The sequence below is a fragment of the Etheostoma cragini genome, chromosome 1 (assembly GCF_013103735.1).
Source record: "Etheostoma cragini isolate CJK2018 chromosome 1, CSU_Ecrag_1.0, whole genome shotgun sequence".
Lineage (NCBI taxonomy): Eukaryota > Metazoa > Chordata > Actinopteri > Perciformes > Percidae > Etheostoma > Etheostoma cragini.
The window spans coordinates 22,544,246-22,571,200 of record NC_048407.1 but is presented as its reverse complement, the minus strand read 5'-3'; the positions used below and the strand labels follow the sequence as shown (position 1 = coordinate 22,571,200).

Sequence of the window (26,955 nt, the reverse complement as noted above, 5' to 3'; positions counted from 1 at the left end):
AAGTTTACTTTTTAAAAGTTGACAAATGGTTCCAGTGACAAGACCAAAGTGATCTGTGTGTTTTGTCGTTGTGAACTGATCTATCATCGCAGCACGTCCAGTCTGAAATACTACTTGATAGCCAAGCACACAGCTAATGCGAATCCTTCACCCCTCGTCAAAGCATTTGTTTCACCCTTTTATTGAGTGACAGTTTTACATTGTGTGAGAGGTTATTTGCTCCAAGTGTGAATGACTGCTCCAAGTGAGAATGTTAGTGTGAAATTGAACACTACATTAGGCTGTGTGCTAATGTGGTTTTCAATAAAATAACATTTGCACAAAGCAAGCAGATCCACTTTTCCATATTAATAAGAGCATTAAAATTAGAAAAGATAACGTGACAAAAGGAAATCAAGGGACATTTATAAAATGTGCGATTGATTGCGAGTTAACTATCAAATAATACGATTAATCGTGATTAAAAATTGTAATCGTTTGAAAGCACTGTTAATTATCTTAACTATTATTTATTGTTTTCAGTAACATAACTATTAACCATTAATTAAGTTTATTTAATTAACAATTAACCATTAATTATTAATTGTTATTAAAAAGTGTTACCATTTATTTTAGAGCTGTAATGTAAAACATTATGGAATAAAGAATCTGCTAAAATTCAGAAAATTCTCAACCCACAGTCTGTTGTCAGGTAGTTTTCTGCTGTATCACAGAACTGTCAAAAAGCTGTTGCTGTTTATTTTGCTAAACTGTCAGGCTAACAGTCCAGCACTCAAAGGTGCTATAACCTGCACCTTGACGAGGGAGTTAGTTTACCAACCAGCAGCTATTTGCTTTCTTTTCCCTTAAAACAGAGGTCACCTCGGGGTAGGACTGCAACACATAAACATGGCACATCTGGGTACTTTCAGGGTACAGCCAACAGGCTAGCATCCTCGCCAGTCTATTTTCATTCTGACAGATACCTAATTTGTCTCACTTGGACTCTCACTTGTCATAGCATATAACACTAATCCACAAAAAACAGGCTAAATAACATTGACATTTAAACCCAAGATGTAGCAATCACCACAAATGCTGCACCCTCTACTGTGTATTGAAACAGTTTTATTACAGTGCACATACTGTATAATAACCTGGGAAATGAGTCTCTTGCTGCCAGATCTCAAGTAATTCAGGTATTCCTTCTTTCTTTCTTTTTTTCTCACACAGTCCAAAGACATTCAGGTCAGGTAGACTGTTAATGGGTAATTAATCTGTTAGTGCTATGGTTGCCCGGTCATCTGTCTAGGTCTCTCTCTGGCCTCTGGTCAGTGCATAGTTGAACAGACCCTGGCCCTTGAGACCCTGAAAAACAATAAACACGTAAAGAAAAGCAATGAATGGATGCCTTAGGCCCATATACACAGAGCAGCAAATTTAAGCCTCAATTTATTTATTTCAGGCTGGCAATAAACCATGGGAACCCCTTACATAATAATTAGTACAACAGACGATACTTCTGAAACAGTCTATCAGCTAAGCTGGCCTTACAGCTACTGTAAACTACAAGCTAATAGCCTTGTCTAGTGGAATGCATAGGGCTGTAGCTTTGGACTTGGACCTCAGCTGCAGCAGTTACCTCTCTGTGCTGGTCAATTGTGTTGTAGAAGCTCTGATGATGTAAATTAATTGAACTTAGATAAGAAACCACAAGCAGTGGATTGGTCTGCAACCTACTGCGGTGTTTGCCCAGCTGCACGGTGTGTATCCATTTTGACATTCAATGTAGTAGCAAGATGCAGCACACTTTAAAGATGATTTATAACGCTTTCTTTAGCTGCATTGAGCAGAAAAGTGCTTTTACAATTCTGATTAGATTGTTAATTAAATGCTCTAAAGAAATGGAATGCAAAAAAGAAATTTGATAATAACGTCATCTCATGTATAATTAATTACAGGCAGTTTTCTGTTTTTTTGTAACCGATTAACTTTTTGAAATTAACTTTCCCAGGCATGAAAGGTGTACTTTGGATGGTGTCCTCAAGCAGGGTTTCAGGTTATTCTATACTTATTTGACTCTAAGGCTAAAATTAATCTGGTAAAAAAGGCCCTAAACAGCTCACCAAAAACAGGGGTGCATGACATACTGTATAGACTCAATATCGTTATCGCAATATTATATAGAATATGCAAGATTTGTCAGACGGATTTGTCCGTCTGTTGGCTGTGTGGTTTAGTTGTGTTTGATATGCTATAATGATCTTGTTTTATTGGCCAGTTACTGTGCCACTTGCACATGTCAGTGCACATCAGCACACAGGTCCACTACATGACAAACCCTGTGGAGCGTACCAAGTCTGTGCATTTTTCATCAGAGTGACAGAGTAAGTGAAGAAATTGATACAGACAACAAAATGGAACAAATCAGAGAAGTAAAAGAAAAGCATCCTGTTCTCTTTATTTATAAATATTAAATTTATTACATGTCCTATTCTGTAGACATGGTCGTTATTTATTTATTCGTGTTGTACCAGTCCAAAATGACAGTCAGTTGAAATAAACCTTGTGTTGTAAGAAAACTAGTCTAATTTTTTAAGAATCTATTTTTATGCGTTTTCCTATAACTTTTGTAATTTAACATATGTTTAAAATATCAATATTCATAAGAAAAATTGCAATGTCAAAGTTTGTCAAAATTGTGCTACCCTACAAATGACTTAGCTTAGCTGCATAATCTCAGCAAAGGAATTCTCATACACTCTGCTTTCAGGACAGCTGTTCCCTCTCTGTACTTCTGACAAGGGGTCACCTCAGTACATAGTTTAAACAGTTTATTTTTGACTCAGGGTGGGAATGAAAAAGCTTCAGTGGGCACACTATTTATGTAAAAACACCTCATTCAAACCTTTTACCCATTGGGCCTACAGCAGAATTGAGTTTGTCAACTCTGAACCCATCCCTGTTAAGACACTGTATAGCACTGATATTTTTATTTATAATTATTATTATTATCATTATTATTTGTTGCGGTCATTGGTATGGCTCTATCAATGTGGACATGAAGTGACTAAAGGAATGAAACAAGTGTTCTTGTATTCATCCAACACACGCACACATACACGCACGCACGCACACACACACACACACATATACACACACACACACACACACACACACACACTGTCAACTTTTAATTCAAGTGAGTCAAACTGTAAAAATGCTATTTTTTTGGAAAATAATATACAAGCACAATAATATGTCATGCCTCGAAAGCTGTACAACTGTAGATAAATGCCTTAACTATATTCAAGAGAAATTTCCTTTTGCTATAATTGCTACATTTACAGTGGGTTAGTTAAAAGGTCGATCATATCCAGATTGAAAATATTGACTGGTTTGTGTTCTTGTGTGATGTGAGAAAAATAGGTTTGTTGTAGGTTTGTTGAGTGCAATGACAATAAGGAGGCTGGCGTTACTGCCACCAAGATTGAAATGAAACCTATACCCATGTGCACTACCCTTGGCAGGGGTCACCTCAGCTTATTCTGTAGTTGAAATGGCTGACTGAACTTAATTCATTAGGCGTCTGCAGTGTTGACATTTTAACAGGGCCCAAATCAAATCTTGCTTTTAAGGAAATCTAGGGCTGCCTGACAGCATAGTAAGTATGGTAGGCAGGGTACCCTCTGACCAGAGGACGTAATTGCAAATAACCATGCAGAGAAGCATCTGACCTGCTGAAGTGCTCTCGAGCAGAACAATGAACCTTTACCAGCCTGTCTGTATCCAAGGCTTCTGTGACAAAGAAATGAAATTCCTTAATTTAATTATTTTCTTTAAAAAATACATACATAGATAGGTAGATAGATAGATGGATAGATAGATGTATGTGGATTGGTTTATGGATTTATATTCATTGACAATTTCTTCCCGCTTTTTCTGCTTGGCAGTGACTCAGCACTGCTCTAGCCTCAACAAGGGAATTTAAGAACTAGTCCTACCAATTACGGCTGTGTGTTCTCTTGCACTAATTTGATGTAAGGTCAAAACAGCAAGGGCAAGATTTGCAAGCATAGTACAGTTTTTCATTTTCAATTATTTTTAAGGGGCACTAGAAGGGGCATCTCAGGGTGGGGATTTAGTTATATTATCCCACTGCTAAAGATAAACTGATTGGGTACAGTGTGCACTGTGTTACATGTTTATAAGGCTGACAATGAACAGCAAAAGTACTGAATGTCTTAGATTGTTTAAGTTGTGAATCAGAGTAGGAGAAGGTTTACTATCAGTTTCTCACCAGGCTACTACCGTGCCCTGAGGAGACCCTAAAATTCCCGGCACTACAACTTTACTGGCTGACTGACTGAAGGTATTTCACTGTAGGTTTGGGTGGCACAGTACTCTTAAGAATGTTTAATGGCCTATTGAGCTGCTCTTAGCTGCTCAGCTGCTTGCTAATGACCTCAACGTGTTAACGCTTCACTTATCCCTTCAAAGAGCATCCACCTTTAAACAGAAAAACTGCTTTTTCCTGTACCGTCCAATTTGAACATATGAAACTCTCTCCCAAAACTAGTAAGTACTGCAGGAACTCTTAAATGTGGTGGAATCAAAAGAAAATGTACAGAGCTGTAGTCATCAAACTGAAGGCAAATTGTGTCTACTGCCAACACTGTTTGATTTAGTTGAAGGCCTAGATTACACTTTCTGTCCTGTTTTCTTTCTTTTGTGGTTTGATTCTAATTTTCCTTTCTTTGTTAGTCTCTTTTTTTGCTTTAGGAAATAAAGAAGCTAATCTAATGTAGCTTGGGCTGGCAGGCTGCTCCTAATTTCTTTCTAAATAGGCCCATTTGGATCTATTGAACAGTGCTGAGCTTCTTGCTAATGACCTTAGTGTGATAACGCTTCAGTTCCTTCCTTTAAGTCTGCTGCTACTATGTAATCTGCCTTGACTGTCTAGACACACACATATACACAAACTTATAAATAAAAAAGGAAAGATGTGGGCACAGAACCATAGCCAAACTGCACTCACACATGCAGTGAAACAGGCGTGCCAAAACATGATTGTGCTTCAGCTGTAAAGATAGATGCACCTGAAAAACAACCTCCTACACACCAACCCAGTAGACTGGGTTGCACACACATACAAACACTCACAGGGGCAAAAGCATGCACGGATGTGCATATTGTCTGTTTCTGACTGTGTTCTGCTTCACTCCCTTTATTTATGATAACAATTTAATGCTGCTGTACAATCTTAACAACAGCCTTCACTGCTCCCACACAAACATGGATACAGCCTGCAACAACAACACCTGATCTTTTCCATTGTTTCATGCGCCTTATTGAAATAGTCATCCATGTTTGCAGTTATGAGATGGGGCCACAGAGATGCAACATTACAACTACAGTGGTGACTGTCATGTACAAACCAAGGAAGGACAGTTTTGTGTTAGTAGTGGTATTGAGGAATAAGGACCACACCATTTGCAGTTTTTTTTAGCAGTTAAGTTTGCTACAGCTGACTAACTAATTAGCTACAACCAACAAACTGAAATTAGCAGCACAGCTTCATAAGCTTCCCCTTTTAGGTAATGATTTGAATTGATGTAATTTACAAACTATGTTTAGGATGTAGCAGAAAGAAATTATGCATTTGATTTGACAAAATTTGTGTATGCTTGTAAATGTGTATTTCCGTGCCTACGGTATGTAGTAACATAATGGCAGTATTGAACTAGTTATAAAACCAATAGTTTGAATGATGTTTGACAACCAAGAAAGGGTTTCTGTATCCCCTTAATATCAGTTGATGTGATTTAAATATTGTGTTCTTAAAAGAATGTGATCAACATCTGAAGATTTTGACAGGGATGATGATGCATCTTTCAAAATTGACAGAAACAAGTGTGTTATTATAAACCTTCAGATAGAGGTGAAAATATAAATCCAGAACACATCAACAAATAAAGCACAATGGTTTATTAATGCTCCCTGTGATTTGTTAGCAAGGAGTTAATACCTCACAATGGTGTTTTGCATCTTTTTTCCCATTTTTCTAGCCGTTGTGGAAAGACTTACTGTAACATTGCCAGAGGCTACAACATTTATATAATAATGTAGCACAATGCTTTCTACAAGTATGAGTCTCATATTTATTCAGCTGCATTTTTTTTTCTCTTAAATATTAGGTTGTTTTCCTGTCAGTTTGCACTGTTTTAGACAGTGTGTGTGTTTGTGTGTGTGTGTGTGTGTGTCTGTCTGTCTATCTATGAGCATGGATACTTTCAGACATGTATGAATACAGGGTTAGCTATGCGTAGGTGATTCTGCATGTTGAAAACGTTTTTACATCCTTACCACGTAAGGTTTTTCTTCACTGTAGTGTGATTTGCCGTGTAATGAATTCTAAACCAACATCACACGTTCATTGTTTTATGTTAGTCCTCTAATACACCAGAAACTCACTGATTGAGACCAGCTCTTTTCTCTTAGAGGAAAACAGCTGAAATCTGTCATCTCCCATTCTGTCAGGGAAATGATCTACAGCTAATAAATAATGGACAGGCAGAAAATAATGGAAAACCATTTTTACGGCATTTTAGAGCGCAAAGTAGATTGATGATCCAGTGCTGTAAGCATGCAACTACAGCCATGTGCGTGCCTGCAAGTAAGACATTAAATACCTAATTTCTCAGTGTTCAACAGCATAAGGGTGTGTTTGCAGTGTGCAGCGTGCTTAGCTCCCAGAAGTGATTTGTGTAACTATGAATGTAAAGGAGGATGCTGCTAAATAAAAGCAAGGGAGCTTTTAGTTTTAGAGTTTTGTTCTTTCTCTCTGCTCCTGTTCATTAAAGATGGATTATTTTGAAATATCAATATGTCAAATGAATTGTTGTACCAACCTTTGGCATAGCGGCTTTAATTAAACCTATAGTGCGTCGTTTCTGTCGCCATGTTCATTATTTAAAAATCGTTGCACACTATAGGTTTAAATAAGATAGAGACACTGGTTGTCTCTCTCTCTCTCAGGCGGGTTTTAACCTTAGTACTCGTACGTTATAGAACAAAATATTTCCTTCCACATTTTATGTCTCCTGCTACAAATATAACACTGCTCAATCCTCCATCAACTTTCTAGCTCTTTTAAGTAATTATTTTAAATAAACAGATACATTGTGTGATTTCCCCATTGCATGATTTAATTCACATTCTGGCACATCAGGGGTCCGCCAGAATTCCTAGCTTTGATGATGCTATCAGTTTCTTCAGTTCTAAATACATTTTTTATGTTGATTTAGCAAATGCACATTTAACAACTTATTGAAAAACATAGCACTATAGAGACTGTTAGTGCAGCAATGTTTTACTCATGAAGGTAATTGTGAAGAAAAAATAGAAGGCGTAATAGAAGCATGCTTCGTATTTTCTGCTCTAAAAAGATTTTCCTCTTTGCTGTAATTTAATATGACTTAATGGCATGAAGTCAGATTTAATTACAGTTTTCATAAGGTTGGCAGAGGCTGCCAGTATATCCAAAAAATAATCTTTTTTTGTTTACAAAATGCTACTATTAATTTATTGTTATTAACATGCAGCCTCTAACATCACATAGCACTTTTATTGCTCAAGATACAGTATTTTTGTGAAACGAAACACCCATTTCAATACTAGGCTTTTACACTTCTCCAGAAATATAATCATTATTTTCTGTTGCTGGATTTTGTTGGGGGGGGGGGGGGAGCATGATACCATCCCTTCATGAATTAATAATAAATTCCTAACCTTTTTTTTTTCTTTTTGAATTTTTCTCTATTCTCACCTTTCCTCATCATCTGTGTTTATAACATGTTTTCTCATTTTGTTTTTTAGGTGATAAAGCTGTCATTTGAAGAGTTTGACCTGGAAAGAGGATATGACACTCTAACTGTAGGAGATGGAGGGAAGATAGGAGACACTCGGAGGGTACTCTATGTGTAAGCACTACATGTGTTCTGGCCTATAATATAGTAATATTGTCATGCAACAGTATAGAACAAGTTAATGAGGGGAAATGGAGACACAACACATGGACGCTATTGTGCAGCTACACAATATATATTGGATTGTTTTATCAATTTACAATGTTTTGGTGTAATTATTGTACACTCAACTACATGGAAAAACAAGGAATGGACTTTTCTTTTTACAGTGTGCATACATTGATATACACTAATCCTTGAATAGTCCATTTAAGTGTTATGCCATTTTAGATTTGTGAATAACTATGGTCTCTTTCAGTCAAAAGTAGAAAGTGATAAACCAGTAAAGCTTATTAAAAGTTTGTGTTAATGTGCATGTATTTGTGTGGATGTGTGTGTTTAGACTTACTGGTTCCAGTGTCCCTGACCTCATCGTTAGCCTGTCCAATCAAATGTGGCTCCACCTACAGTCAGATGATACAATTGGCTCTGCGGGGTTCAAGGCAGTCTATGAAGGTATGCCTTTCTAGCAATGAATGTAACAACAAGAACTTTTTATAGTTTCTGAAACACATACTCTCTCTCTCTCTCTCTCTCTCTCTCTCTTACTCTCACACACACACAAACACACACACACACACACACAGAAACAGATATATACGCTCACATAATGGAGTGTGAAAGTCATTGCGTTGCTGACGGGCTTATTCAATAGTGAACACAACTGTTTATCCTTGTGTAAACATGTGAGTGTGTGTGTGTGGCAGTGCATTTCAGGAAGGTAATAAATTAATTATGAGTTAATCAGCTGATCGTTTTGCTTGGTTATTTTTCATATTGTAGCAAAGCTGACACTGATAGAGAGATAAAGATGGTGTCACAGTGAGTGAAGGTGAGAAGGAGAGAAATAGATGTACCTCTGAATACTTATTATTTAGAACAATCCATTTTTATATTCTTTATATATTTGATTACGTAGTGCATTTCACCATGCCAATGCAGCTCCTTAAATTGAATTGAACTAAATGGAAGTGAACTAAATTGAATTCACTTGAGACAAAGAGTGAGACAGGTAGAGTGGGAGAGTGGTAATTTGATAAACATGAAGACAGAGGAAGAGGGACAACAAGAAATTGACGGAGTGGGACAGAAGGAGACAAAATGACCAATTGAGTAAGTAGAAATAAACTGCCTCAAAGAGATTGAGGGAGTGAGAGAGAGGAGGTGAGCGTGAGAGGTATGAAGGTTGTGCTCCTGGTTCTGCTTAGCTATGTTTGATTCAATGATTTTGCTGACACTGTTGTCCTGGGTCAGTTACTGCTCAAAGGAATTGGCAAAGGGCATTGTAGCCACAGAAACTGCATACAACTTCAAAAAACATTTTAAGGTGACAATACATATGACAATATGCACACGTACATTTGTTTGTGAGAAAAAGTGAAAAGAAGAAACAAACAAAGGGTAGTTAATAACCTCTAGATGATCTTGTAGTTTCGCTTTAGTGGGCTAGCAGAACAACCGCCTGTGGTGTGTTTTGTGTGCGTGTCCTTGCATGTATATATGTAATGCTGTCACATCCTATAATGTTACACAGTTTGATCAGTGTTACCCCCCGAGAGTTCTTGGGTTTTCAGCCCTGCAGAAAACCCAACATGTGTGAGTGTGTAGCTGTAGTTGCTTTTGAAGGATGTCATATTACACTTGTCAATAGCTGTGCGTTTTTGTGTGTTCATGTTGGGAGAGAAAGAAAGAGTGAGTTAATATCTCACACACTGCCCATTAAAATAATTGAAGCTTTCAGTAAAATGCTGCTGCCAAGTTTTCAGTATGATGGCAATAGGTTGTCTAAAAAGTTACAATGTACATGATGTACTTAATTTTTTCTTTATTAAGGGACTGAAAATTAGCATTGAATGTCTTTAAGATTATTTTGAAGAATTAACAGTATCAGTGAGATTGTTACTTTATAACGCATAGTGCATCTGGATGCCTTCAGTATAATTCAGTATAATGCAGTATAATGATTGCTGTTTGACCGCTCATATTCAGGTTTTACACAAGCAGTTTACACCTTCTGCATACAAATGTGATGATAGCATAACTTTATCATAACAGCTTTACAGACTATAATTTGTTTATTGTTTTTGATTACCTACATCAAGCAGTTTCCATTCTCTGCATGTATCTATTCATATTGTACTTGCATGAAGTGAAACCAAATGTGGTTGTGATCTAAACCTTTGTGTGTGTGTGTGTGTGTGTGTGTGCGCGCTTCTCAGAAAAATGGTTGGCAGTACCGCACAGTTTGTTTCTAGTCAATAGGCTTAAACACAAAATGTGGTTGCTAAATGTAGATCCCTAAAGTACAGTATTCATCTGTATATACATATATTTGTTCTTCCTTTTACTTAATAACTTTTGAATACACGTATTCTCCATCTTTTATTGTTTTAATTTCTATTCTCAATTTTCTATTCCCAATTTTGTATCTTTTGTATAATAAATGGCTTTTGGAAAGGAAAAGAAACAGAAATGTATAATTTTGGATTGAGTTGTACATTCTGTAAACTTTGAAAGAAGGTAAATAAAAAAATTATGATTAATTGCTAACTAAAAAATGACAAAATAGTGAGCGAAAGAACCACCTCCTACCATAATTAGACTTACCAAGGGCTCAAGATTGCTGATACTAATCCTAACCCATCAACTATGTGACAGCTAGCTCTAAGTCCCACACACATGCCTGCCACTTCTTTGAGTATTCTATTTATGTGGGTGTCCTTACATCCCAACAAATCGTAGAAGTGTAGAAACACACACACACACACACACACACACACACACACACACACACACACACACACACACACACACATGCACGCACATAGACACTCACACACACACACACACACACACACAGAAACACACAAACACACACACACACAAACAAACACACACATACATATTTCTCAACTTGATGTGTATTTGCCCAAAGCAAATCCAGGAGCATGGTCGAGTATGTGTTACAAGCTGACAGACGTCTGTTAGAGGGTCAAACTGGATGTCAGAGCGGTGGATAAAACCACACTACCATTATGGGAAAAGGTATTAAAAAAGACTTACACGATAAATAGAGTATGATTGCAGGTGCTAATGTGACACTCATGCCAATAAAGCACAGTGTATTGAATCAGATAGAAAGAGTGGGAGCGATAAGAATTTTTTTTGCAGATTGGGACAGAAGGATAATTTGAAAGGAGGACAGGCAGAAACAAAAAGGGAAAGATAAAAAAGAAGGAGAAAAATAACATGAGTGTTTGGGAAGCAGTCATATATTTTACAATGTATTTTACCTCCTGCTGGTTTCCTAACAAGACTACGCATGGATCAGTGTGTGCGGGAGCAATAAGAAAAAGATTGCCTCCACAATTTGTTTTGCCTTTGACAATTAAAGCTGAATTACACTATAATTACACTGATGACAATTAGCTGTTAGAAGGAAATCAAAAAAATCAATTTGACGTAGGTTGTATTTCTTAACAAAGCAATGTAAAATAATAGACTCGGCATGTTCACCCTTTTGTCTTTCCATACAGATGTAATAACATTCCTGCTAGTCCTTCTATTTTGAATCGTCATTTCTTACCGTCAACCTGTTGACAACCAGAACTGCTGCCAGCTGTCTCCCAAAGAAATTAGCTTTTGCAAACGTTTTAAATATGGTCTTTGTGCTCACACAGCAGAGGTAGAGTCTGTTCATAGGCAGCAGACTCATTCAATGATGCACTAACTTTAATTTGAACCCTAGTCACAAGTCTGAAAAAGGTTGTGAAAAGTCATAGCCTAGTGACAAAGTTTTAAAATGTGCAACTATGACAGCCAGCAATATATGTGGGAAGGAGCATAGCTACATTCAATACCACATACTAAATGTTCAGCTTGTACTCAATGCTATCTAAACATCATATAAGCATGTAATTGCTATTTAACCCCACCTCACAAGCAAAATCACAGGCAACCCCTTATCTGAATGTCACTGTGGCACATTTTGACATTAATTATCAGCAGATAAACATGGCCTGTGTCGGTGTCATTACAGAGATCGAACGTGGAGGCTGTGGTGATCCTGGGGTGCCAGCATTTGGTCGCCGTAGTGGTAATCGCTTTCAGCATGGTGACGTGTTGACCTTCTTTTGCCAGTCGGCATTTGAACTAGTGGGAGAGAGGACTATCACATGCCAGCACAATAATCAGTGGTCTGGCAATAAGCCCAGTTGTATTTGTAAGTACAAATATTTTTACATATTTATACAGACATATTTAGGTCTGTCTTAAATATATTTCCGTAATTCTTTTTCATCCTAATTTTGCATGATCCTTTTTAGGGCAATTTAACCTATTTCCTCCATGCCTTTCTTTCTTTGTCCTTTCTGTTTGTAGTCTCGTGTTTCTTCAACTTTACGGCTCCATCGGGGACTATATTGTCCCCAAACTACCCAGAGGAGTATGGGAACAACCTGAACTGTGTGTGGTTGATTATCTCTGAACCGGGCAGCCGCATTCATCTTCTCTTCTCTGACTTTGACCTGGAGCCACAGTTTGACTGGTTGGTGATCAAAGATGAAGGTAAATGTTTCCTAATATATCACCATATTTTTAAAAGCTTGGTTCCTAAAGTAATGCCTCAAAATATATAAATTAGTAATTTCTGTCATATGGATGTGTGCATGTATACAACTGAAATGGTAAAATGGTTATATAATTTTGGGGAGGGGGGCTAGAACAAGCAGGTAAAGAGAAGTTCTGATTGGATTTGGTTGATGAATGACAAGCTGGCAAACTGGATAGTTTTCAAGCTTTATGTTATTGTACACGTTTCCATTACCCAGAGGCAATTAGATCTCTGTTCCCTATTGAAATGAAATGTATTGATTTAATCTGAATCAAGTAAAGTCAAGTTTTGACTGGCTGGTCATTAAAAATGAAGTTGTGTTTAATTGGCTGGCTGTAAAACTGTCTGTCTGCAGGGATGTTTCTCTGGAGTAGCGTTTGGAAAATTAGAGGACAAATAGTGTTGTTGCACCGGGCAAACTAATTTGAAATTAATGTTGCCACTTCAAAGTCTTCCAGTTTGTTCTGCTTGGTGCTAGATCACTGTTGTCACATGGACACCACACTGTTTGTCTTCTTTTCCGAAATTAAGACAAAATCTAAAGGACTCCTGTAAACTTCATTGTCAGATTGACAAAGTTAGGTTAGGTACAGGCAAGATCAGTATTCACAAATACTGTATGGCATCAAATAAATAGTTACTAATTAGTGTTTATAAGGTTAACTACAATATCTGCCTAATTTAAAACTGCTTTTCAGAATCACACTGAATATATTTATGAATCATTTTGAATACAACTCAGCATTACAAAGGTAGTTCAATTATAAATAGTTGATAAAAATGTAGATTTGGGACATTGTTGAATAGGCAGTAATAAGCACTTAGATAACCAGATTACTTCTCAAGTGTTGCTTATTCATCATTGCTAATATGCAATGATGACCAATGGCATATTCTGTCCTTGTGTCACACTTTCAAATGTAAAACATTTAAATCCTTATCAAAAATTTTGCCCACAGTCTTCTGTTATGCCTTTGAAAAATGCATACGTAAAAAAGTAAATGCCTAACTCCAGAAGGAAAATAAATCTGTATCTTAAAGCAATAAGATAAACGTTTCTCTGTATTTCAGTTTTGCTCCATTGGTTTGGCTCATTTCTTGAAACAGAAAATGCATTCTCAAAACTCTACGATGATGATAACCATTTTTTATTCACAAACGAAATAGCTTCCATACATCAGAGTAAAAAGAAAATGTACACAGCATAATATACTGTTGTATAAACACACAAACAAAAAACAAGGAAAATGATCTGTTTCTCTACACTGATCTCCTGTAATATCCTTACACGCAACAGGAACCAATGATCGTGAGCCCAATGCACATACACTCTGCACCACCAAGCAGAGAAATACTCCTCAATAGGATTGAGGAAAGGAAAGTAAGATGGTAGAAACACCATAACCATCCTTGGATGAGTGGTGGACCAGGCCCTGATGAGCGGTCCACAGTGGAAATGCACATTGTCCCATACAATGAAATATTGTGGTAGGTGAAGCCCTACAAGAGCTATCTCATTTTCATGGATCAAATCAAAATGATGGCGGTCCAAGAAGATGCGGCGCTTCTGTGTGATGTATTGGCCAAGACTGGCTGTGAGTGGCCACACCATTCTCAGAAATGGCAGCACACATAGTTTTATTGCCCCCTCGCTGGCCTGTGACATCCACCGTGGCCCGGTGGCCAATAATATTAGTGCCACGTCTTCGGCCATTGGCCAGGTTGAAACCAGCTTCATCCACAAGCACGAGGATGTGAGGAGTCTGATTTCCTTCCAATGCCTTTATCCTCTAATATAGAGTAAAAAAAGAAAAATCAAATCAGTCACACAGAAGAGTCATATACTACAGACAATTACATAGGACTGTTCCATGTTCTCCACAAGTTCAATATACTATATGTTATATTCCTTAAAATAAGAATTATAATGATAGTTGCATCATACAGTAAGCTGCAGTTTTTAGGCAAAATGTTGAAGTCAGATAAATCAAATACTTTCATACCTGGATTACCTGGATTCAGAAATCAGGTCAAGTGGGTACTGAAGCCAAAAAAAGTTGGGAACCACTGCTTTATTGTAAAAAGGTTATAATGATGGACAACCAGTAACTGACTTACATGCACATACTGGTACTGCAGCTTATTCCCTTTATCAGAGTTCCTTTCAAATTGTACACTGTAAATTTGCTTAATTGTCATCTGATGGTTCTTCAATATCCGGCCTATTGTGGAGACATTTTGGAATATGGCGTTGTCTCGTAGGATTGCAGTGCGGATCCGTCTCAATGTGATGGCATTATTTGCAATCCCCAAGTTACAGATCTCTTGTTCTTGTTGTTCATTGAGAAGTTTTCCTCTGCTACCCGTGCAAGGTTGTCGTCCAATCCTAGACATAGAATTGAAAGGACAACACTCTATTTGTAATATATACCTTATGTGTTCCTTACAGAATGAGTTACCAATGTAATTGTATTGTTGTTTTAATTACAGTAACTTTATCACAATGCTGATGCATCATTGCACAGTGACTGGAATACTATTGTAAAATGTATCATCAATACTGTAGAAAATAAACTATTACACAGTTTATTTTATCCTTGCTGCACACTGTCCTGTCATATACAACATATAATTCCATCATTGACTGACTGCATAGCTGTTTTCCCTGCGAAGGGGTTGGATTATGGATTTGCATTTATCAAATGTTCCAAGAGATTCAAATATGGTATTCATGGTATTATGCTCTTGAGTAATTTTGAAAATTGAACAGACTATTCTACATGTGATGACTTAATATAAGGAAATGATGCTGACACATTTAGGAGAGAACATTAGACTGAGAATCAATTAGTTTAGATCAACAAGATCTATTCACTTGCAAATTGTGCTAAATGTAGGCTACCTGTACTTAATCATTTGCAAAGATGTACTGAGACATTGAGACATGTACTAAGACATTTGCAATTTGATGAAATGAATTATAAATTCAGTTTTCTTGTGAACAATTGCAAAGAGGTTTGGAGGTTTGTCCATGTTGTTTTGAGAATGTCATTTCTGTTTCAAGAAATGAGACAAACCAATGGAGAAAAACTGTAAACTGTGTTTAGTTTAGTTTAGTTTGTGTGTTTTTTCTCCATTTACCAAGGAGTTTATGTGACCTTGACACTCATACCTTTGTCTTCTTTTTTATGCCTGGATAATAGAACATTGAAATAGAAACAAATGACATGCAAAAGTGAACAGAGCATCCACAGTAATAACCAACCCATAAATCTCCAGCGCTGGGAAACAGTTGCATTCAATCCAGCCCAAAAATCTGATAAAGATTCAAGGCATGCATTTGAACAGTACATCAATGGTTAACATATTCAGAAAGCCATTGCTGTCATCTAATATAAGAGAACATAGTGATAGACTGTTACAAAAGGCTTTTCTCTAAATCTCTTCTCTAAGATAAGACATCATAGGACTTTTTCACTCTTTCAGCTATTGTCACATTGCTTTTCTTTCCACTCCTGGTCTCTTGTCTATCAATGCAATAATGAACAAGTTAAAGAGCATTTGGGTTGCTGAAGAACAAAGAGACTGGCACTTTGCAACTCAGTCACTGTGTAGCTTAATTGAGTCTAAGTGCATTGGATCCAAAACTCCAAGTCAAGGAGGGAATAAAAAAAGTTTCTGTGGCAGTATTGGTGAGGAATCCCAATTTCAGATAAAGTGTGTTTTATTAGTGAAGTGTTTTTGTAGCTCGCTTTCTGTCCCTTGCAGTTACCAACTCACACCGCCTGTCACTGCACATTTTTGTAGTTGGATTCTCAAGATGATTTTAAATGTACTTCAACAATTTCATCTAAAGTACACTGCAATTGATCATGCTGATTGCTCTGTTATTTTTTATTGGATTGATTAGATGGATTTTATTAAAGCCAGTAAACATGTGAAACATTGGCAATATCATGCTTTTCATCCATTATCATGCCAGGCTCACATTGGCATTGCAACAGCAAATTTGCTGTATGTACACGTATTTGTTCTGTACGTGAATGGATTACCAACACTGGTATTGTAGTTAGTGCATCACTTAGATCAGAGAGTTGTTTGAATTTTTTAGAGGCATTCTGTAATCAATGAACGGACCAGAACACTAGACAACCACATCAAACTTTTTGCCATGTGGATATATAGACGGACACAGGAAATGATGTTGCCAAGATCTATTTCTCATATCCATGCTAAACTAGAGGTGTCTAATAGACTCTTGGTGGACCACCAGAAACAACAATCTTTGTGTTAGTTCTGGCAGTGAAAGGTAGTGCATGCCGAACGCTCATCTGCATCAGTTCATAATCACCAGTCACACTCAAAATATCTTTACAATTGCATTCATTCAAGCCAATAAGGTGTTTTTGTAATCTCACAACGTCTCGCACTCACTCCTGATCTTTTTGGTACTGCTGCTGATGGTAAATCTGTTTATTTCTACCTGCTACAAACTGCTGTGGCGATTGATTTCTCTATCCACTAACTCATCCTCCTCCTGTTCAAGTGTCTTATCACCATATTTGGGGATGGCATTTTCTTCCTTGCTTCCGTGTATTATGTTTATTCCATATCTCACTGAAATGGGCCTGCTTGGTTGTGTTCTGTGTAGCCCTTTAGGATTTTATTACGCTCCCCACTGAATCTCTCGCTGCCAGTTGGATCATTTGGGAGCACCCTCACAAGCGGGTGTATTCTGCTTAAAAAAGTGAGAAGACATTTGTTGCAGTAAATGGTCCTACGCTGTGACACAAATGTCTCAGACAGAAATGAGGTGATGGATGGTTACAGCTATACAGGCCGGTAGGGGAGGTGTAATGGTTTCGGGGGCCATTGAATTGGTGTACAGTGGGTCCTTTAATGGCTATAGAGCGATGCCTTAATGCCAGAGCATATCTTTACATAGCTGCTAGGTTCAGCCATTCATTGCAACCATGTACCCCCAAAGGGATGATGGATACTTTGAACAAGATAATGCTCCCTGCCATGACAGAATTGTCGAGGAATGCATGGTTCAAGACACATTCAGGTGAAATAACATTAATTACCTGTACACTACAATCCCCCAATATCAGTCTCTTTGGGATTTACTCAAATGCAGCATCTGTAGGAAAGAGCATCAACCTTAGGCAGTTATGTGAAGCATGTCTGTCTGGTTTGATTTACCACCCGAACCAGAAGGATCCCTTGCCGAGTCCCTGCTGAGATCACTCAGGTCACGCAGTGTATATTTTGTCTGTTAAGTTAGAAATAAAGTTAGATCTAGGTAACAGCAGGGTAATCATATTTGATTTCAGTTCAAAGTGTCATGATTTAGTTTCATCTGACAGTAATACGATGTACAGCTGAATGTATACATTTTAATCCCACTTTGGAAGACTGCCTACTTTTAATCCTCTTTTTTTCTTTTTTGTGCTCAAATATTTTTATTTCATAATTAACATTCCAGGTCCAAAAAAAAACACAGAGAGGAAAGACGGGGAGGGGGAAGACCCAACAAAAACACAACAGCAGCAACGGAGCTTGCAGCTCACCAACAAAACACACAACCACACACAAACAAACAAACAAACAAACAAACAAAAGACATTGACAGAGAGATGGACACAATACAATTTGAAACAATACACAGGGGACCAAACACATGCATTGACAGAAGCACGGAGGCCAAAACACAAGTCTACAACATGGACTTCAAGGACTTAAAAATGCTGAGCCAAGAGTTCGAAGTCTTTTGTGGCGCTCGCTTTATGCAAGCCGTAGAGAGCTCCATATATACAACATCTAAAAAGGAAAGGGCCCACGTACAAATAGACAAGTGACGAGGTGGTTTCCAACATGTTGCAATGATTTCTTAGCAGTTGTAAATCCAACAAATACATCTCGTTTTTTAATTTTACAGAAGGCTGACAAATCATTCAGAATTACAGGTAGTAACAGGTACAGTATCATTAATCTAGGCAGATATTTAGGATGCAATATTGTTCCAAAACCCCTCTAGTCTCACTGTGGAGCTGTTATAGGCCTCCCACCAATCAGGCATGCTGTGTTGTTCTATAATGGGGGAAATGTGTGCCAGTTACATGCTACACGACAATACGTTTCAACCAATCTCCAAGTTCTGATAAGGTGAGAGGTAATGGGGCCGAAGTGTAACTGGCACCATGCAGATTTTCATTATAAGTCAACATGAGATGATTACAAAAAATAACACTGATGAAGTTTTGACTACTTTCAGCTATGAAAAATAGGAGTGTTTTAGCACATTGAAAATCATGTTTAAATCAATCCCAAAAGTCTAAAAAACAACAACAATTAAACCTGTAGAGAAGCAAGTTATCCTGAGACACAACGCTTTCAATGACACAGACAATGTAACTCACTGCTGTAGTTAGAACTCCTAACAGGGTAAAGACGTCAAACTGGGCACCAGGAGGAAGCAGCTACAACATTTTAAAACAACACACACTATCATTATTTGTTAGTCTAAAAGGAAACATTCTTTCATGCATATTTTGCTGCTAATACTTGTTTACATTTCTTAAATAAGATTTTTAATTCAGGTCTTGTTATGGATTAATCCTCCATTTTGTTGCTGACAGTGCTACAAAACCAAACGAAGTGAATTGAATGCGTTCTTTTCACTCCATTAAATTCTTTACTCTGACTGACAGGCAGATGATGGACTAATAGTGCTAGCCATTGTGCTACCAAAACAACCCTTTTCTCTGATGATTCCTAGACTGTGTACATTGTTTGCATTTGTCCGCAAAATAACATCAAAACATCATCTTGGGATTTTCTAACTTTAACAATGATCCGAAGGACTATTGAATCATCAAGTTATTTTTTTCCAGCACCAATAACATTTAATACATCTCTTCAGATCTCTTGGGGTGTTTTGTTTTATTCCTTTTACAGGAGTCCTTTACTTTCCTAGTATGTCCTTGGCCTAATGTTATTCAGATGGAATTGGATAAGCACCATTAAAACGTGTCTGGTAAAGATTGTTTCAACTCTGTTCTATTTTAGGCCTGTCTGAGCCACAAACATTTGGAACATTCTCAGGAAAAGATGTTCCATCACAGATCGCCTCGAATGGACACATCATGAGACTGGAATTTCAATCTGATCATTCTAATACTGGAAAAGGCTTCAATATCAGCTATACCAGTATGTGCCACCTACCTACCTATATATTGTATCTGTGTCTGCCTGTCTGTCTATCTGTCTGTATCTGCATGCAACAAAATCAACCTAAAAATGCAACCTAAAATGGTTTAAACACTGTTTGTAATGTACATTGTGTGCAAATTTTTTTGTGTATTTTTCTCACTCCTGTATTTATCCAGTCAAACATCAGAATAACATCATGTTTAAGATGTTTCCAGAGCAGATGCAACAGAGTTATGATAGCAGAAAATTGTTCAACAATCTAGAAATGACAGCAGTAAACATGAGCAGCAGATGTTTGAGGTCAGCTCATCAGAACGAGGAGAAGGGCTTCTTGCCAGATACGGCAGTTTGTGACAGTGTATGAGAGATAAAAACAGAAAAGTATGTTTAGAATGTATAGATGATCTTACCTTTTTGTAAAGCAACTTCAACATATGGTCTCTCTTTTGTTGTTTCATTGCTATTCTGCCTAACTTCTCATCTGTGTTTATGTCTTACTCATGCTTTACTTAGTTAAACATGTCCCATTGTCAGCTTTGAGCCCGAGTACTGCCGCATGTATAGTTATCTGCTCTAAGTTGAACTAGTTGTGCATGACTGACTGTGATTAATTCTTTGATTTCCGTGTAGTTTTGCACCATTTCACACACTGCCTAACAAATGACCTTGTCTCTGCCTCTTTCTTGAGAGGTGACATTTGACAAATGAACATACTAAATTATATTTAGCCTCTTTTGCACCACATAATGTTTAATGAAATGTCCCATCTCTAATCCTAACGCAAAGATTTTTTTAACACAAATGAAAGGTGTGATTCACAATTTGAAGCAAAACTATGCCATTAGAGTCCTTTTTTATTCAACAACTAAACATTTCCAAAAGTAATGCACAAATACAGAAATCCTCTTTATACTCCACTTGTTTTGAATATATTATGCAATGTTTGTACTTTCAACAGTTACTAATACTCATGTTCTTAAAAAAATACAAAATATTTAACTACATTTGTATAGTTTTTGATGATGAAACGTTTTGAGAATGTAATTTGAATGTCTGATTGCATCAATTCTACATTTGGACTTAAGAAAGATCAGCCATCTTTGTGCCGTTTCAGTAATTTGGTCTATTAACATTTTAATGCATATATGAATATCACTGGGGATTGCTGTGAGTATATCATAATACAGTACGCTTATATAAATAATGAGGAATATGAAAGTAAAATATGAACTTTTATTACACCAGAAAAATAGGATTGATTACAGGATGGGTCTCTGGGACCCCGGAGAACAACACAAGGGTTAATGACATCAATGCTGCATTTGGATTAGAAATAGCCATATTACAACAAAACCAAAATCTCGCATACCTAATTTGAAAAATGTATTTTTCCAATAATTTATTATGCACAAATAACTATGGATTGTTTTCCATAACAGTATTTTCACTTGGAACCAAGATACAAGAACAAAATCTAAAAACGAAGAAAAAAAATGTACTGCACTCCTCAAAAAAAGAATTATGTTGCCAGTAGAAAGCTACACCTTGTTTTTGTACAATGCTCTTGCTTGATGGCCGAGTCCTTTGTCTCTCTATTTTCAACAGATTGCTTACAAAGTTAGATGTCATGTATTTATTTCTCTTTCTCTCTCTGTCCCAACCCTATTATTCAGTATTTTTAAACCTTATTTTGTAATCCATCATGTTGATCTCTGGCTTTCACTCTGTGTCAGACTTCTTGTTTCTTCAACCTTGTCTCACGCATTCTTTATCTGAAACACGCACAGCATTTGCTCTTTCCTCACTCTGAGTTTAGGCATACTGTATACAAATATTTAGTTTAATGTAATTTTCTGTGTTTTCCTATATATATACAGTATTTTTAAATGTCCCTCGCAACATTTTCCACCACTTCTATAGCTGGTGTGGGAAATTAAGCATGGTTATTTACTATGTATGCCTTTATATTAGGCATGTGTGTGTGCTCGTTATGTGTTTGAACACATGTACATGCAAATGAATTTGTGTCCATCTGCCGGCATGTGTAATATATTTGTGTATTCATGTTTTTGTATTTGCCCATTTGTCTACTTCTCTTTTTTTTCTCTATCATTTTTCTTTTTCTCTCTGCTCTCATTTCCTCTCCATCAGTAGCTAATCAACCTGAGATATGTCCAATCACTGGGTGTGTGCTCTGGGTGGGATCAGGTTAATCTCTGGAATGGGGATGATATAAGATAAACATGACAGGGTTCAATCCACGTGAAGCTAATTCTATTCCCATATTTCCATATCAGTGGCGATGTCACATTTAATGACAGTGATACAGCAATGGTTTTCAAACTTTTTTTTCCCTCTGTCTGGTAGAACCAATTTTCAGGTATTGAAATGAATTGTTTAAAACCAGGGAACGTTGTTCGAATTATCAAATTATGTAACATGTATTCTTGACCACTTTCAACGATTGAAATATCCAAACTATAGTGTGCAGGCCCAATGTATCGTTTTCCCCATTGTTTTCTGTCAGATTTTCTCTCTGCTCATTCAGTTCCAGAGGCAGTTGTCTTTGTTTCATACAGTTTATTTGGTTCTTTGTCGATTGGCTTCTTTTATAACTGTTCTTTTATATTTCTATTTGTAGCATTTGGTCAGAATGAATGCCATGACCCAGGGGTTCCTGTCAATGGTCAAAGGTATGGTGACCAGTTTCAGCTTGGCAGCTCCGTGGCTTTTCACTGTGATCAAGGATTCATTAGGACACAGGTAAAAATCAGATATCTGTCTAAATCTAATCTGATAGATTATTCACACAAATGAAATAAAGATTTGGAGATGTATAAGCATTATTTGCATTCAGTATTTGTATTAGTAATAGTAGTCGTAGTGAAATGCTACTTTGTACTCTCGTGTACTTAATTTGTATCTGTATATCATTTTGATTTAATTTAATTTTTACTTTTATATGTTTTATCCTTTTTTTCATTTTTTGTGTAACTTTTTTAAATTAATGAACGTCCGTTACAGTCAAGCCATTGCCAAATGAGTAGCTACAAAGCTAATTAAGACAATCAGCTCCACAAAACTCAATCTGTATTGAGTATGGCTATGTTTAGAAGAGTGTGGTGTCCAGTGAGTTTCTCGCGCAGAAACTTGAGTGAAGATAATTAACTCTTCTGAAGAGTCCATCATGTTTTTAATCCTCCATGTCCTACTTGGCTACTAGCAAATGTGTGGGGGAGGGGGGATGGTGCACGGTCATAGAACGCCAACATTTTTGTTGTCATTACTTTGAATTCCTCATTGGGAAGACACAAACTACACACTATAGCTTTAAATGAAGTAACAACCCTTAATTCTATACATTGATATTCTATTTCCAGGGGTCTGATCAGGTCACTTGCATCATCCAGGAGGGAAACGTTGTTTGGTCTGCGGCTGTACCTCGCTGTGAAGGTAAACACACATACAAACTGTTGACTGTGTGCATGAATAATGGTTAATCGTTGAAAATGTTCGAATTGCCAAACTATAAGAAGTTATACATTTCTTCTTCTAATTGACTCTAGCCTCCCAACACTTATTCATCCTGTTTGCACGCATCTTTCTCTCTCAACAATAATCTTAAATGAGATTGGCACAAGTTCTGCTGAAACTTATTCAGGGAGAGATTCATTATATGCAGACTCCAATAAACAGAGATGTATCCAAAAGCTAATATGTGGAAGTGATAATAAAAGGACAGTGGGTGTGCCGTTATTGCAATGCTTTTTAAAGGTGAATGTTATCCACTGGCCTGTGAGTAGTCGTATGTCTTTTTTTCTATCCCCTCCATCTTGATTGTATTGTCTAAATGACATTATCAAATGTTGGCTGTTGTTAATAAATGGGATGGAGGAGACAATCCAATTGAATAGGTTTGTCATCTTATTAAATATGAAGTATGGGGAAATGTTATCCCTACCGTTGGACAGGGAAGAATAATTATGTTTTATTTCTAGAATGACTTTCTCTTCTGCATCCTATCCATGAGTACCACAGCTTCAGTATGCACATAATGGGTGAAAAAAAAATCATTTTCTTTAGCTTGCTGAAAGTCTGGAGTAATGAGAGCAATCAAAAGGACCAATGTATCAGCTAGTTCAGAAGAAGTGATAAGAGTAGGAGAGATAAAAATAAACAGAAAAATAAATAAATACAGACCATGAACTCTAAGTTTTTTAGGGATGTAACTATACATGTTAGCTTATTGTGAGTGCTAGACAGACCAGGCCAAATCTAATATACAGTTACAAAGTTATAATGTTTTTTTGTTTGTTTTTAAATCTGGCATCCAAACTCAACTGAAGCTAATTCTTGCATTTTAATGTGTCATGGTTGAGTTTTGTAAGTGTACGCTATAACTTAGTGTCAAGACGTGCCAGCCATGTACAGTTCAATGAGTTGCAGCCATTGCCGGTATCATTTGACAAATAAATATACTTGAGTTATCATGCAATACTTATTCTGCCCTTTTTCAAACATGAGCAATGACATGGGCAAAACAACTGAACTTTGTTCACTGCAGCAGAAAATTGCCACTGCATATTTTTGAAGTTAAATGTTTATATATGAACTCTATGAATTCAGAAAGGATTAGACAGCTCACGTAAATTGAAAATCTCCCCCCCCCCCTCTCTCTCTCTCTCTCTCTCTCTCTCTCTTTCTCTCTCTCTCTCTCTCTCTGTCTCTTATTTCCCTGTAGCTCCATGTGGAGGCCATCTTACAGCCCCTACTGGTGTTCTGCTGTCTCCTGGTTGGCCCTCATTTTATAAAGACTCTCTGAACTGCCAGTGGGTGATTGAAGCACAACCAGACCATGCTGTGAAGATACACTTTGACAGGTGAGTGCTCATGGAGGTACTGAGAGGTTTGTTTATGTTTGTTGATCAGTTACTCAGAAAATGAGTTACATTGTTACCAGTTAATAGTTAAAATGGTCATGAAGAATGTCATTTCTTTTCTTTTATGGCTTGTCAGCTAGTCTGTCAGTCTATTAGTTTGTCAGTCTTTCAGAAGCATCATAAGTTAGTAAGATCTAAATGTAGTTGGTAAGTTACTGCTGCAGTAAATAATTAATGTTGGCTTTGTGCACATGTATTCTGGACACAAGCCACGAGCAGATGCAGCGTAGCCTGAAATTGCTAAAGCTGAAATTTGTCTTTTTGGGAAGTGACGTAAAGGCCAAGTCATCTTCATCGCCTATGAGCCATTTCATTTGTGTAGGATTCAGCCTTGGCATTGCATGCAAATGTCTGGTGCAGAAACTAGTGAATTGTTCAGTTGGCTGGTAAGAAATTCAAATGCAGTCCATGCATGTGATTTTACATTTTGTCAGTTGGTCCCAACTCTTTGTTTTCTATCCCACTGTTGACTTGATGAACCTTTTCTAAATCAGGTATTCCTATATTTTATGGTTAAAATGATGACCACCAGCACTCAGAGTCTTAAGAACCAACTGATTGTTAGTGCCCTGCAGACACAACTGTAAGTAATTGCTCAGTCAGTCAACAATAAATGGTAAATGGTCTGCATTTATATAGCGCCTTTCTACCTTTCCAGACAAAGCGCTTTGCAATTTGCTTATCATTCACCTATTCACACACACATTCATACACCAATGGTGGCGGAGCTGCAATGCAGAAGCTGACCTGCATGAAAGTGAGTGAGAGGAAGATATTAAGTCAGCTACTAATTCAGCTACTTAGGCACACTAGGTTTTTATGTGGTTATTTAAGTTATTTAACTAATTTAAGTGCTCAATTATTTAAATTGTCAGGTAGAATGTCAGTCAATAAGTTTTGTTTTTTAAGTTAGCATAGTTTATTGACATTGTTCAATATTTTGCACTCACAAAGACTTTAATAAAATGAGCATAGCTGCTGAATCGTCTCTCAGCAGAAATACAATAACTTGTGTATCAACATTGTTAGCTCTCAGTTACATTACATTAGCTGATGTTTGAGGTAGCCTACACATATTATTACGTGTGCCAGTCATATAAATGTTATTTTTGTTTTTGTCAGGTTATTGTGTATGTTTTGTTTATGCCTGTATATCTGTGTAGGTTCCAGACTGAGGTCAACTATGACACACTGGAAATCAGGGATGGCCCCTCAGTCTCCTCTCCCCTCATCGGTGAATACCACGGCACCCAAGCACCTCATTTCCTGATTTCCACCTCCAACGTCTTGTTCCTGTTGTTCACAACAGACAACAGCCGCTCTGCAGCAGGCTTTAGCATCAGATATGAAAGTAAGGCTGATTGACAGACTAATATAAATGTTTGGTGGACAAATGATGAATTGCCTGCAGGTATTCATATGCAGCAACAATGTTTCTTTCAATGTTCGCTAAGTGTAAGCTAGCTTGGTGTAATTACCCACACACACATATATACTCACCCTCTTGACTCTATGGTATTTGTGCTTGTGTGATGTGATTCTCAGGTGTGAAAATGGAGTCAGACTCTTGCCTTGATCCTGGAATCCCAGTTAATGGTCGTCGCCAGGGCAGCAGCTTTTCCATTGGCTCCCGTGTCTCATTTGCATGTGATCTAGGATACACACTGAGTGATGAGGAGCCAATTGTTTGCGAACAGAATCATCAGTGGAGTCACGCTCTTCCCAGTTGTGATGGTAAGAATATTTCTTTCTTTGTTTCTAGCACTCATCATGTAGACCTACTCTATAGTGAGCTGTAAACAATTTACAGTTTAATTACAGTACAGAATTACTTATTAATGTGAGGAGTCACTTGTTGGACCATGTGTCATATGGAGTTTGAAGTTTGTTAAACACAGGAAACCGACCAAAAAATGTGGTCATCAAGTAAAACTTAGTTGGTAAAATAAAAACGTAAAACCTAATTGGAAATGTCCTATACAAACTGGCACAGCAGGCCATTGTGTACACCTTGTTTCTTGTCCTCAGAGGAGAATGCCTAGAGTTTGTTTAAAACAGAAAATAAATGCTGAAAAGTGGTTTGCTTGGTATATTGTGTAATCTTGATTGGAAGTTAATGTTGGACAACAATTAAAAGGTCTGATTGATTATTTAAGCTTTTGAGATGATGTTTCTTCACCTA

The 26,955-nt window shown here is 37.2% G+C and overlaps 1 protein-coding gene across 1 annotated transcript in view; it reads left to right on the top strand.

Annotated features, from left to right (window-relative positions):
- The window catches only part of LOC117948226 (CUB and sushi domain-containing protein 1-like), a 306,260-nt gene that overhangs the window by 161,262 nt on the left and 118,043 nt on the right, over positions 1-26,955 (top strand). Inside the window, exons 10-19 of the mRNA XM_034877777.1 lie at positions 7,858-7,961; positions 8,350-8,462; positions 12,046-12,228; positions 12,387-12,572; positions 19,690-19,830; positions 22,475-22,596; positions 23,214-23,286; positions 24,575-24,713; positions 25,937-26,124; positions 26,319-26,507. Of these exons, the coding sequence (XP_034733668.1) occupies positions 7,858-7,961; positions 8,350-8,462; positions 12,046-12,228; positions 12,387-12,572; positions 19,690-19,830; positions 22,475-22,596; positions 23,214-23,286; positions 24,575-24,713; positions 25,937-26,124; positions 26,319-26,507 (1,438 nt within the window). The remainder of the gene's footprint in view (positions 1-7,857; positions 7,962-8,349; positions 8,463-12,045; positions 12,229-12,386; positions 12,573-19,689; positions 19,831-22,474; positions 22,597-23,213; positions 23,287-24,574; positions 24,714-25,936; positions 26,125-26,318; positions 26,508-26,955) is intronic.